The sequence below is a fragment of the Anopheles merus genome, chromosome 2R, assembly GCF_017562075.2.
Source record: "Anopheles merus strain MAF chromosome 2R, AmerM5.1, whole genome shotgun sequence".
In the NCBI taxonomy this organism is placed as follows: Eukaryota; Metazoa; Arthropoda; class Insecta; order Diptera; family Culicidae; genus Anopheles; species Anopheles merus.
In genome coordinates this window covers 29,936,129-29,948,806 of record NC_054082.1, presented here as the reverse complement: position 1 = coordinate 29,948,806, position 12,678 = coordinate 29,936,129, and the positions used below count along the sequence as shown (strand labels likewise).

Sequence of the window (12,678 nt, the reverse complement as noted above, 5' to 3'; positions counted from 1 at the left end):
TTGTGACGATTTGATATATATGATTTTATAATTAAAAGCCCTACAACTCGTGTCTAATTAATCAATAATGAATGATGATAACTTCAGCAACAATTGTGGTAATGAATGAAGAATTGCTCTTAGCTTCATATGATCCTTATGTTCACCGTTAAGCAAGTTTTTCATATTGAGAGCACTGTATAAGGTGAGGTGTGTATTATTAGCTTATATTTTATTCATCAACCAGGATTCACTGGAATTAATTTGACATCGAACCAATATCAGAACAATTATTTGGAGCCGTGGTAAATCTAAAGCCTAAGCTATTAGACACCTAACGGATCAAACATTTTGAAATAATTGTCATAAAATAAAAAAGAATATTGCATGCAATAGAACTAAAGGTATATTATCCATAGAACAATCAACGTTGTGTTTCTTTCAACTGCTCTCATAATGATTCCAGTTCATAAAGTCCAACCAAACGTTATCTTGTTTTGCGGCTATAAACGGACATGTTTTACACCAACCCTCCGACACCGACACGCACCATCAGCTCAAGTCCGAGTTGATGAAGCAACAACAGCAACAAAACATATCAACTGCCAAGAGTTCAAAACCATCGAACACCAGACACTCGCTTCATTAAATACGGCCATATAATCCCCGAAATTACAGGCAAACACACGCCATACCGCACCGGTAGGCCGACTAATCCGTCCCGATCCGCCCGGTGCGATTGATGCGGCTTATCAAACCACCCCCAAAGGTGCCCAATGTTAACCACCCACGGAAATCGGCTACCGATCGGGTTGCGGTCATCTGTGGCGCACACACACATACACATATACAGAGCGGTCTCGATCGTCAATCATTTCCCTTTCCCGTCAAATCCACCGTCAAAAAAGTGTGGCCGGTATTTTGGGTCTGCAGTTCGCTTCCTACCACAACGTACCGTCGGTTGACGCTTTCGCAATCGGCCAATCGGTGGCATTCTTGCGCCTGGTTCCTGGTACAGCTAAAGGCCATTGCTCGGTCGAGGTCTGCCTACACTAATCCACTACACCTGGTGGTCTCGCTGTTGGTACCCCAGTTCTACCCGCATGTTCACCTGCCGTGCCCGCTGCCACCGTCAAGTGTCAGTCGTTAAGTCAGCGCGAACATTTATCAAAAACACTTACCACCACCCACCCAAACCGAGCGGTTCCGTACGGCTCGGAAGCCGTTTCAGTCCATAAACTTTGCCGGTCGGCTCTAAATTTCGATGTCAGCCCGAACCCGACACACGATCGCCTGTCAACCGCTCAGCACTCGCACTTGAGTGATCCGGTTCCGGTGACTTAACGACCGGTGGCTGGTTACCTTGATCCTGAAACCCCGCCAACGGATGCGTGACGTGCACGGGCGGAACAAGGAAGAACCGGCTGTCCGATATGCGGACGAGAATATTCCCCGGTCCTCGCGCAAAGCACACAACACCCTGCCCGGGCACCACGAGTCACCCACTGGGTCACAGAGGGTAAGGGGTGATTGTCTTCTGCCGGCCGTTATTAAAAACCCTTTCTCTTTAGCAGTCCCTTACTACGGCAAGTGGATAGCCTTGTGACCGATAAACCTGCCACAGTGCCCTCGTAAATACGGTTCCTTCGCGCAGCAGGAGGATAACGCCTGACGTCTTGCCGCCTTGGCCTTGGCGGTCGTTGCTCTGGCTGCCTGGCTGGGTTTCGTGCGCCGTCGATACAATCGCCGAAATCATGCTAACGTTTTACTAGAACGCAGGGACAGGGATTTCCCTTAGAACAGAACATAACGGCACGTCCCGTACAGCACCCAGCAGCCCTTAATTTAATGATCTGGCCCTGCGAGTAACAGGTTTTACGGCGTTTTAGTGACGGGTGACGTTCGTTCTCGCGCGCACTTTCAAGTTTGCAGCTCCACAAGATCACCTGCTGCCACGTGCCCAGGCGCAAACGTGGTCGGGGGGCCCTTAAGGCGGTGAGTCAAATTCGACGGGTCGCGCGCGATCGCGATTCCTCCGGTTGACCGATCTTGAACTTGAACGACGAACTCTCTGCTGCCGTCATCCGGTGCGCTGCTGCGGGCCGGCTGAACATTTACCGGTCGCCGCGATTTCGGCAGCGTGAGTGGAGGAAACGGCGAAAAAAAGGAGCCCAAAATAACAAAAGTTACAAACGGTCATGTCACATCATGAAGCATGCTGACGGAAGAAGAAGAGCAACAACAACCAATACTGCAAGAAACAAACTACTACAGCATTCGGCAACTGGTTTTAAGCTTTTTCGGGAGGGGGGTTGTGGTGTTTTTTTTTTTTTTATTTGGTTTTGCGAGGATAGTATGCAGGAGACCTTCAACCGCTCATATGGACATATGGACGCACACTGCGGAATTGTTTCTAAATGACCTATCATTTTTAAACCACATTAAGGCAGACCGTTAGGCCGGACGTGGAGTTTGTTTTGCGTTTCTAGGAAATGTCGCTTATTCTTTTCATTGCTGTTCGGTCATTATCATTGCGGCGTTGATATTAGGTCGTTATTTTTGACACTTTTGTTTTTATTGCTTATTACTTTCAAAGTTTTGCACTCCTCTTGCTTCTTCTTACACTTCTGCTATTATTATGTGCATCAAAGCTAATGTGTGCATCGCTTCCGTGTGTGCAAATTTGTACCTTATGTTGCCCATCTTTTAAGGTTTAATATTTCTTCTTATTTTTAGTTTTCCCTATTCGCTTCTTCTCACGTCTTGTACTGTTTTAATTGTTTATTTCTTCAAAGCTAATGTTTATTGTTTCTATATTTGCATTAGAAATAAATAGGCTTGAATGATGACATTTCTAATCATTTTTCCTTTTTTTTATTCTTCTGTTTTCATATATTCTCTTTACTAATCTGTATTGTATTTGTTACTGATCATGTTTCTCTTTTGTTGTTACTTCTTACTTTTGTTTTATTATTTACTACTTTTTTGTTTGGAAGACTAGTTTTTACTTACATGTGTGGGTAAAACGCAAGAGTTGTCTTTGTTTTTCCTCTTTATATTTACTATTTACTATTGCACGAGGCCGTTGCTACTTCTTACACTTATGAATTTATTTTTTAAAAAGTGATATATTTTTAATGATAATTTTGGTTTGTCCTTCTTCACTGTATCGCAATTTAACTGTTTAAATAATATGGTATCGACTGAGTCTGCCCACTTAACCACTTAGCAGAAAAAGAAAGCTTATTATAATACCTCATTATCCACTCCAAATATTGTTCAATAATTATGCATGCAGCCTCAGAACAACCTTCCCACAAAACTAATCAACCCTAAAGTAAATCAGTACCGCTGTCCTTGGCTAGCAAATCACTTTTTGTTTCGCTGAACTTGGCCAAAATAAACGCATCATTTGCAGCACTTAGGCGATAAAACGCCCGCCGCAATCTGTAACCTTCTTGTGCTGCGGTTGCTAAAGCAGCAGCAGCAGCAGCAGCAGCAGTAGCAGCAACAAAAAACGCTGCTAACCACCACACTTTAACACTCCACTCGGGCGGCCTCGGCTTGAATGAATGCATAATGCGCAGATTTATCAGCACATGTTAGCTGATTGTTTTAGCAAATCCCGCGCTACGCAAACATTCGTTCGGCCAATCGTTGCCGTTACCGGGCAAATCGTTAATGTTAATATGCTCGGTGGAGCCCCTCGTCGCCCATGGAGTTGAACCAATTTTCCGCTCCCAGCAACCCACTTCGCTGATACAGTTAGTGAAGTCGGTCTGAAGCGGCAGTCCAAGCCTCGCATCGCCAAATCATCCGTCAATCATCTGGCACCTAAAAATGGGCCATCCTTCCATCCATTCGACCAACACCCCCCATCCCACCCCTGCGGGTCAAGATACTATCGGTCACGAAATGCCTTCTCAGTTAGTTAGCAAAACGTTTTCCTCAACGCTAGCATAAATACCCACACACTCAACGTTTTCCCAGCATATTTCCCCGTTTGTTTGCAGAGGAGGCCGCCACCGTCAGGCTCATGCTAGTCGTTGATTGTTATCTCTGCCCGAGCTGCACGATACGATTTGCGCTCCGACCGGCGGTCCGATGCGGGCTTCAGAGTTGCCCCGCTTCCCCTTCCATTTGCCGTCTCTGCGCGAGCCCATACGCCAACGTGCCCTCGGTGCACGCGAGGTCATTGGGTTACAGTGCGACCCCAAACCAAATGCGGCATGATTTCGCAACGAATCTCGGAAGTGGCTGCAACGCCGCTAGGGGAGAACCGAGAACGTCCATTCACTCACGTACACACACCACACACACACACAGGTGGTGCGCGAGACAATGACCGAAATCAAGTGCATCTCATTAGATTTGTTACGGATTTGTGCGTCAGCCGGTCCCGGTCGTTGTGGTGTCGAGGCCGCATCAGAACGCCCGAGAAGCATTTGCCGGTGTGTGTGTGTGTGTGTGTCTGTGGAATCAATTAACGGATGCTGCCCGGACCGTCCCCGTTCGATCGGTGTATTCTTTGCGGAAATCATACCAAGGCCACCGGGTGGCCACCGCGAATGTTCAATGAACCTTCCATGTCCTCCGTCCGGACCGTACGTACACATCTCCGGTCCGTTTCAAGGTAAAGATCACGATCATGGAGAATTCAAACGTCACTCGATCGATCGCATTGCTCATGTGTGTGTGTGTGTGTGTGCGACTTGCTTTAATTGGCCACGGTTCTTTCTGGTGTACCCGTCCTGCACTGATTGGGCCCGTTGCGGCGAACGGCATCCATTCTCCCTTTCTTCTGGCTTCTGGCGAGGCCTCGCCGGGCATTACATTCGCTGCACCGAAGAACCGACCGGCGTACGCGAAAGGCGCTTGTCGGGGGTCTGATTGGACAAGGACGCAGTCGCCCGCCGCCGTGGTGCTCGCCGTGGATCCTCGAGAAGGGCAGACAGGTTCTAGCGACGTGCTGGAATTCGCTAAACATCGATCGGCCGCCGGCGATTGCTGACTCACTGCAGGTCTCCCCCACCAGTAATCGACACGGAGCTGACATTGCACTTGAAATTCTACCACCAGTGGACCGTTCAAGTGGTGCACTCAACCGTTGCATCGCGCGCGCCTAGTCCTATCGTTGGCATTTGGAAGCTCCCTGGCGAGCTGGTCCACCTGGCTGCCGCTTTCAGACGCGCCTAATCGATGGGCTGTGAGAATTGTGGTGTCTATCATTGCTACAGACGCTTTGCCTATCGATCGTACCCGTTCGGCAACGGCAAGATCGATCACCCTCGATCGCTCCCCCAGCGCTGGGTGAGTTATGAAGCTTTTCCGCTCATAAAAATCACACCGCACGTTGCCTTTTCCTGCAGTGCAATGGTGTGGTGAGGTTCGAGAGCGGCAACGGCTAGCCAAGGTGAGGTTGGTCCGACGGTACGTGTCGAGAAATACCAAAACTCTGCTACAACCGGATGGAGAGATTGTGCAATTGCTTCATCGGAACCACCTTGGTCCGTAGTGACCCTCTGCAATCGAATGCGTCCATCAAAAATTGGAAAAATAAACATGTGACCAGCCCCACGATCGGTTTTGATCCGCTGCATCTCGGCCAACACATTCCAAATAATCTTTTTTTTTTTTCAATCAGAAAGGGCCTTACGTTCTTTGGTGATGAAAGTGCGTCCTCGCGTTGGCATTTAAAGTTTAGGCATTCTGACTTCACACTACCGCGCGCGCGCTGCAATCGAACAGAAAGATCGCGTGCAAACCCTCGCTACTGCTCTCCGTCGGTGACAAAACCGGCTCCTTTGACCCTCCAAACGGCAACGGCACGAACCGGTACACGCAAAACCTCGCGTACCCGTCGCGCCAGTCATTAGCCACGACGCGCAGATCGCAAGGATTCACTAGTCGGAAATGGCCTTCCGCACAGGCGCACATGATGAGCACGCTCGAAAAAAAAAAACAAGATCACACTCTGGCTGGGTGGCCTTCGCCGTGGCTACCGCTCCTCCTTGGCAACATGTTGGTAACACTACTTTATCTCGACACTTCACGAGCAGGCTTAATGATCGATCCTAACCACACTAACGATTGCATGCAGCGCATGTGTGTGGCGCGCTGCATGATCGTCGGCTTAATTACTCCCTAAAACAAACGCGCATACGCACGTGCGCACGGCAGACCGCAGCGATGACAACACCGTCCCCTGTCCCCGCTTAAACACTACGGCTTGCAGTGGCGGGCTAAATTGTGCATTTCCGGCATACCAGGATTGGTTGGGTGCTGGTTTACCGAGCACAATCTCCCCTACAATAGCGCCTGATCGCGATCGAGATCGATTACCTGTCATACGCCTTCAATCAACCGTTATTAAACGACAGTGCGAAGGGCTCAGTCCACCCTTTGCCCCGCGTCCCGAGCTGGGTTGGTAAATTATTTCATCTCATTAATCACCCAAAGTAGCAAACGGCTTCAACCGTTCCATTCTAACCACCCGGACCCGGACCTCGCTGCGCTACCCTGCGCTACTGCTGTGGTCGCGAGGTCGAGATGAAAAGATCTAAAACTGACCGCAAAACCAATTAAACTCGAAGGTAATGGGCCGGATCGAGGAGCGAAGGGCGGCACGCGCTACGCCACGGTACGGTTATGTGGGATTATGGGGCAGGAGGGGATGGCGGCTGCCGTTACCGTTTGTCGCGTGGCCAGTGCGAGCCAGTGTCTCGCTCGGTGCATGCAAAGGCTACTGCCGTTTGGAACGCTGCACATGGAAGGACAGCGCCATGTGAACGGCGGGAGGGAGGAGGTGCAGACACCACGTCGGCAGCGGGTCCGACCCGTGTTACACTCGAATGACTCCGGCAAACGTATCGGATTGCTGATTTTCGGATCGGTGGACAGATTTCTATTACGGCTAGCAGGCGGAGAGGGTTATTGAATTGAATATCGATCATTGGTTCAAATGTAACGGTCAGCAGTGCTGCTTGTAACTGTTTCGTTTATTCGCCACAAGCGACGAACCCATTAGCGTTGTTTACATTTGATTTAATGTAACAGGCTTATGAAAGATTATTTTACCTTTGCTGTTTGTGTGTTGCATTGTTTTAGTAAGAATAAAATTGAATGTTAATCACGCGAATCCATTTTTAAAACGATTCTTCGATATGTTTGCGTTCCAAGCATGCATTTTGGACAGACCGTGCTATCTTACCGGAATGTGTTAAAGTGTTGTTAGAAACTATAGAAAAAGGCACAGCAAAACTTATCTGTTCGCCTTGTCGGTAAGAGTATTTTTTGTGCATTCAAATGCTTATTTGTTGAGCAAAAATGGGTAACCTGCTTAATGCTAATTATTGCCCTGCATCCTATTGCACGAATGATTGCTCGCTTTGCTCACTTTACGTCGCACCCTTTGTCTTTATAACCCGCCGTTTGCATTGCAATTTATAAAGGCACCAATTGTATGCCGGCTATCGCGTCAGCCAGCGCACCACTGTTCGGTCGGCTCCACTTTTCGCCCATGCACTTGATCGCAATCTCCAGCAGCTTTCTCCCGGCGTCATGCCAGCGAGCTTCGCCGTCTCTGCCCACCGCGGCCCGCCTGTCGACGAGCAAGCCCAGATCCCGTCCTTCGGCTCGCTGACGGCATACGTAGCCTGCCAGGTCGATTTCGCTGCGAGATTCCTTCTCCGCCAGCACGGGTTCGCCGGTGACCGTTTCCGCAACCACGATGCCGAACGCAAAAATGTCCAACGCTGGCGACACATCGCCCCGCACCGCCTCCGGTGCCATGTACGCGTTCGTGCCGATAATGCTCGTGGTGGTGCGCGAGCTGGTGCGCTTGATCAGGCCAAAGTCGCACAGCTTTGCGACCGGCCCGTCCAGCAAAATGTTTGCCGACTTCACATCGCGGTGAATGATTTTGGCTCGCTCGTGAAGGAAGGCTACCGCATTGGCGATGTCCTTTAGGTACTGTAGACGAACGGTGGCCCCCATCTGCCGCTGGCCCGCTCGGACTAGTGATAAAGCTGCCTCCAAATTGCCATCCTTCAGGTATTCGTACACCAGACACAGCCGGGGCCCATCGGAGCTCGAGCCCAGCAGGCTGACCACATTCGCGTGCGAATGTTTCGAGAGAATGTCTAGCTCTAGGTGAAATTTTTCCCGAAATTTGTACTTGTCGGGATCGAGCCGCTTGACCGCGGCCACGGGAATGGATGGCGCGAGATTGAGCGCTAAAAATACTGCTCCGAAGCCTCCCGCACCGAGCGAGCGCCCGTTGGGTGCGGCAAGATTGCCGTTGGTATAGGGGGCCACGTTGAATCCGTCCGTGACCACGCGAAGATGGTCGTATGCGTATACCGCTACTACTGGGGAGGAGGAAAATTTTATGAAATCGCTAACGGACTCGCTCACTTGCGGCACGATTGCTGAAGAGCTGCTTTCGCTACCGAGCGTATCGGAAGTGCTGCCGTCCGAGCCAAGCATCGATAGCATTGGAATACTGTCATGTGTGTTGTTTGTGCTGTTGGATTGCGTTTGATGTGCGTCGGAAGAACCGCCCAGCAACGCCGATAAGGCCGGAATGTCTTTGCGGTGTTCTGCGGGAGCTCCATTGTCTTCCTTACTGTCGCTGTCTTGTCGGCCAAAGATGGATAGTTCAGGAACCTGCGGTCCGTTCACTTCCTTTCGTTCGCTCTCCTCTCGGCCAAATATTGAAAGATCGGGAATCTGCGGTCCGTTGATTTCCTTGCTCGCACAGTCATAGTTGCGATTGTTTTGCAGTTTCGATGACTCCGGCTGACCAATGCCCAGTGCCGAAATCATTGGCAGTCTGTTCGATGACAGCGGACCATCCGGAGTAGCTTCTGCGGGTGGTGCTTTCGCTGCCGCTTTGCTTGGCCTCGAAGGCCCAGGCAGCTGGTCTGGATAGCGATCCATCATTACTGGGTTTCGTACGTCGGACGAATCGGAACCGGATTTTGTATTGTTGTTGCTGGACGAAAACACTGGCAGCTCGCCATCCACGTTCACCGACGATTTATCCTTAATTTCGACCCGCTTCGTCGGTCCCAGCTTGTCGTAATAGTCCCTGTTGTTGCCAATCGTGATCGATTCCACATGGTGCAGCAGGATGGTGCTGCTCGGGTAGCTGATACCGTTGAGCAGTGATTCCGTCTGATGATCTTCCGGCAGCGTCACGTCAATCGGTGCCCCCGGACCGTCCTTAGGCCGGGCGGGAGGTTGTTCCTTCAGCAGTGTGGTTAAATATTCGGCCGCCCGTATCTGGTTTGCGCGCACCAGCAGCTTCAGCAAATGATCGACGGTCGGGCGCACCTGGCCGGATATACCCCACTCTTCCAGCAGCAGCTTGGAGGGAGACAAGTTGCGTTTCTGGCTTTCGGTTTCGAGTATGCTGCAATCAAATAATGGCTCCCATCAGCGCAGGCACCTTTATGCAGCCTGCCCACAGCACGGTGTGACTCACCTTTCGTTCAATCCGGTGTACTTGAGCGGGTAGTACGGGTCTTCCTTCAACAGGTCATCCAGGTTCCGCGGAATCAGGTACAAGAAGTCACGCCAACCTTCGCTGGTGTCTAGGATGTGCGCCAACGTTTCCAGGTGGAACGCCATGTGCCGAATTTCCATGTTGCGGTGCATGGTTTGCGCAAATCATCAGCTGAGCGGGACGGTCGCGCGAAATGTTGTTTTGGTTGGGCAATATTTATGTTTTTTCCCTCCCCCAAGCCCCCTGCAATGTGTCACAACTGACAGTTCGCGACGTGTCAGTGATGACAGTTTGGAAATGCGAGAACGAGTTTTTTTCCCTCTTCTCAGTTTGCGTATGCCTTGTGTTTTTGCCGGAGCAAATCGCGGAAACCGGGAACGGAATAAACAAATGTGTAGTTTGCCTGGCAAGTGAAAGACTGTCCACCGGCACCAACGGAACCCAACTGCACAACTCGACCGACACCGACCGGACCCGGCCCACCGATGGAGCGCAATCACCACGAGGACCAGTGCAATGAGATCGAGGCGCTCGATTCGATCTACTGCGGCGAGCTGGAGGTGCTGGAGACGGAACCGCACAAGTTCCGATTACCGATCGCCACCACCGAGTACGATCCGGAGGTGGAAACGGAAGGCCTCTCCTGCAAGCTCCTGTTCACGTACACAGCGAAATATCCCGACACAGCGCCGCTGGTGGAAATCGAGGAGCCGTCCAACTTCCACGACGGCTACGAGGAGGAGCTGCTGGAACACATACACAAAACGATCGAGGAGAACCTCGGCATCGAGATGATCTTTTCGCTCGTGTCGTCCGCCCAGGAGTGGCTGAACGTGAAGTACGACGAGCTGAAGAATGCGGCCGAAACGGCCAAGGAAGCGGCGAAGCGAAAGGTCGAGGAGGAGGAGATGAAAAAGTTCGAGGGAACGCGCGTCACGGTGGAGTCGTTCATGGCGTGGAAGCTCAAGTTCGAGCAGGACATGGGCATTACGGAGCGGAAGGAGAAGGTGGCGGCGGAAGCCCGCAAGCTCACCGGCCGGGAACTGTTCCTCAGCGACAATACGCTCAACGAGTCCGATCTGAAGTTCCTGATGGATGCAGGGGAATCGATCGAGAGTGTGCGCATCGACGAGTCGCTCTTTCAAAACATTGATGATCTTGATCTGGACGACTCGGACGACGAGAACGACGAGGACTACGTGCCCGAGTAGCGGACGTGCGGGCGAAGGCGAAGTGGCGTGTTCCGGATTGCGGAGAGGCGGGTGTGTTTGCTTGTTGCTTGAAAAGACTGTAAACTGCCGAAATACAGTGAACGTTATACCTTACGGGGTCTGTTTGAGGTTTATTGTACGGTTCGGTTGGGAAGGGCCTCCCCCCACCACGGGACAAGGAATCGATCGCTGTGCTAGAGAAGCTTCCGTCTGTGTGTTTAGTCCTTAATTTCCGTAATCGTAGCCGTGCGCATCGTGGGCTCGAGGTCGTCCAAATCCACGTCCGAGTCACTGTCGTCGGCATTTTTGGTGCTGGCCTGCTTGTTCGCATCTTCCTTCTGCTGCTCGGCCTTCTTTTCGCGCGGGAAATCCAACTTCGCCCACGTGCCAGGTTCCGCTTTAATCAGCGTTATTTCCACTTTCGTACCGAACATCTGCACCTTACACTGTGTGACATCGATGACCTGCACAAAACGGATGCATCACACGTTAGCTGCCGCTTGTTTCCTTTACCCCCTCCCACAATCGTCTTTTCACTTACCCCGCGCAGCTCCATGTCCACATTGTACTGGTTTCCATCCTGCTGGGGGAACACCAAACAAATCGCTAATCGAATCGGATTCACGCGCACGTAGCTTTTCGCGTAATGGTAGTTCTTTGCGTACACCGTAACCACCACGGTGGTGGCCGTTTGGTGCCAATCCAACCGGCACTTGATCGCTTTCGACTCGTCCTCCTCGCTGACCCACAGGTGTTTGCCCGTCTCGCAACCGGCCTGGTTCATGAACGCGGTGAAATCGGACGTTTTTCGCTGACAGCAGGACCAAAACTTCATGCCCTCGTGAAAGATCGGCACGCCCGGATGGTACACGCACGGCTTGTCGCTCGTCTTGGCGTCCTCGTACGTGCAGCTGCATCCGCCGTGCTTGCACACGGTGCCAGCTTCAATGGCGGCCGCATCGGTGGGGCTCTTTCTCTTCACGGCGGTCAGGGGCATTTCGTCAATCTGCTTACGGAAAGCCGGCGCCACCCACGGATCGAGCGAGGTTAAAGCTGTCTCGAACGGTGGACGCTCCTTGGACGGGCGTATCGGTTCTCGTATTTTCACCTCTGTCGGGGCCGGTTCTTCCGCCAGTACGGTGTCCTCTTTGCGCTTTTCCGGCTCCGGTGGCTTCTCGTTCGAATGCAGTCCCTGCGTACAGCCCTTGATATTGAGGAACTCGGTAAAGTCCACACTTTTCTTGTTGCAGCACGTCCATCCTTTGTAGGCATCGTGGAAAAATGGCACTCCCGGATGGTGAACGCAATCTAAGGCAAGGCGGGAGTAAATTGATAAAAATTGAATGAAAACCGTCGGCAGGTTTGTGTGAGGAATGTTAGAAAATAGGCAAATACCTTCAGTATTGTTTTGTGGGTCAAAACTTTGACCACATCCTCTGTTGTAGCAGACCACCTTGGTCATAGTTTTTTTTCTTCTTGTAACTTCTCCTCCGTGTTTTTCAGGGCAAGATTTTTACCGTTTATGGTAAGCGGGCGATACACGCTCGGATACCTGAATCAATGGGTTTCTTCACTCTGTATCAAAATGAATGGATATTTTATCCGTATCCCAGCTAAAACAGTGCGAATGTTCGAGAAACAGCGAGAAGTTGCGTGCATGCAAAACTATTTTCTGCCGCTATTTTTTTTTTTTTGGTCCTGTTTGCTGCCCAGAACGACACGATTTCGGCGGTGACAGTTGTGATCAACACAAAGCTCCCTGCGGTTGTCAAACTTCGGGCAGGCAACATGCAGCCAGAGTGACCAGAAATACCGATTTATCTGTGTTCCTACCGATTTTTTATATGCCTACCGATTCACAGATGATCGCCCTAAAACTACCGATTTTTCATTTATCCTACCGCAAAATCATAGATATATGATTTTTCAGTCGTTTAAGCTTAATCTGTGGCGCTTGGGATGCTGTTTCAAGGGTCGCTA

At 50.9% G+C, this 12,678-nt stretch overlaps 3 protein-coding genes across 3 annotated transcripts; 1 reads left to right on the top strand and 2 right to left on the bottom strand.

Annotated features, from left to right (window-relative positions):
* Positions 1-6,935: 6,935 nt before the first annotated feature.
* Positions 6,936-9,709, bottom strand: LOC121590102 (proline-rich receptor-like protein kinase PERK4). Its single transcript, XM_041909497.1, has 2 exons — positions 9,467-9,709; positions 6,936-9,394 (listed from the first exon to the last, which is right to left on the bottom strand). The coding sequence occupies exons 1-2, from the start codon at positions 9,637-9,639 to the stop codon at positions 7,423-7,425; spliced, it is 2,145 nt and encodes a 714-aa protein (XP_041765431.1). The 5' UTR covers positions 9,640-9,709; the 3' UTR covers positions 6,936-7,422.
* A 76-nt stretch (positions 9,710-9,785) lies between these two features.
* LOC121589436 (RWD domain-containing protein 1) lies at positions 9,786-10,812 on the top strand. Its single transcript, XM_041908371.1, has one exon. It carries the CDS (start codon positions 9,973-9,975, stop codon positions 10,696-10,698), a length of 726 nt encoding a protein of 241 aa, XP_041764305.1. The 5' UTR covers positions 9,786-9,972; the 3' UTR covers positions 10,699-10,812.
* LOC121589435 (cysteine and histidine-rich domain-containing protein) lies at positions 10,805-12,429 on the bottom strand. The gene is made up of 3 exons (XM_041908370.1): positions 12,094-12,429; positions 11,240-12,006; positions 10,805-11,162 (listed from the first exon to the last, which is right to left on the bottom strand). The coding sequence occupies exons 1-3, from the start codon at positions 12,158-12,160 to the stop codon at positions 10,917-10,919; spliced, it is 1,080 nt and encodes a 359-aa protein (XP_041764304.1). The 5' UTR covers positions 12,161-12,429; the 3' UTR covers positions 10,805-10,916.
* Positions 12,430-12,678: the final 249 nt, after the last annotated feature.

Excerpts from the sequence above, each read along its gene's own strand:
- LOC121590102 (XM_041909497.1), bottom strand. The coding sequence starts at position 9,639 with ATGCACCGCAACATGGAAATTCGGCACATGGCGTTCCACCTGGAAACG. Across the intron at positions 9,395-9,466 it reads TACACCGGATTGAACGAAAG|CATACTCGAAACCGAAAGCC; the intron begins GTGAGTCACACC and ends ATTTGATTGCAG.
- LOC121589436 (XM_041908371.1), top strand. The coding sequence starts at position 9,973 with ATGGAGCGCAATCACCACGAGGACCAGTGCAATGAGATCGAGGCGCTC.
- LOC121589435 (XM_041908370.1), bottom strand. The coding sequence starts at position 12,160 with ATGACCAAGGTGGTCTGCTACAACAGAGGATGTGGTCAAAGTTTTGAC. Across the intron at positions 12,007-12,093 it reads CCCACAAAACAATACTGAAG|ATTGCGTTCACCATCCGGGA; the intron begins GTATTTGCCTAT and ends GCCTTGCCTTAG. Across the intron at positions 11,163-11,239 it reads TGGACATGGAGCTGCGCGGG|GTCATCGATGTCACACAGTG; the intron begins GTAAGTGAAAAG and ends CGTTTTGTGCAG.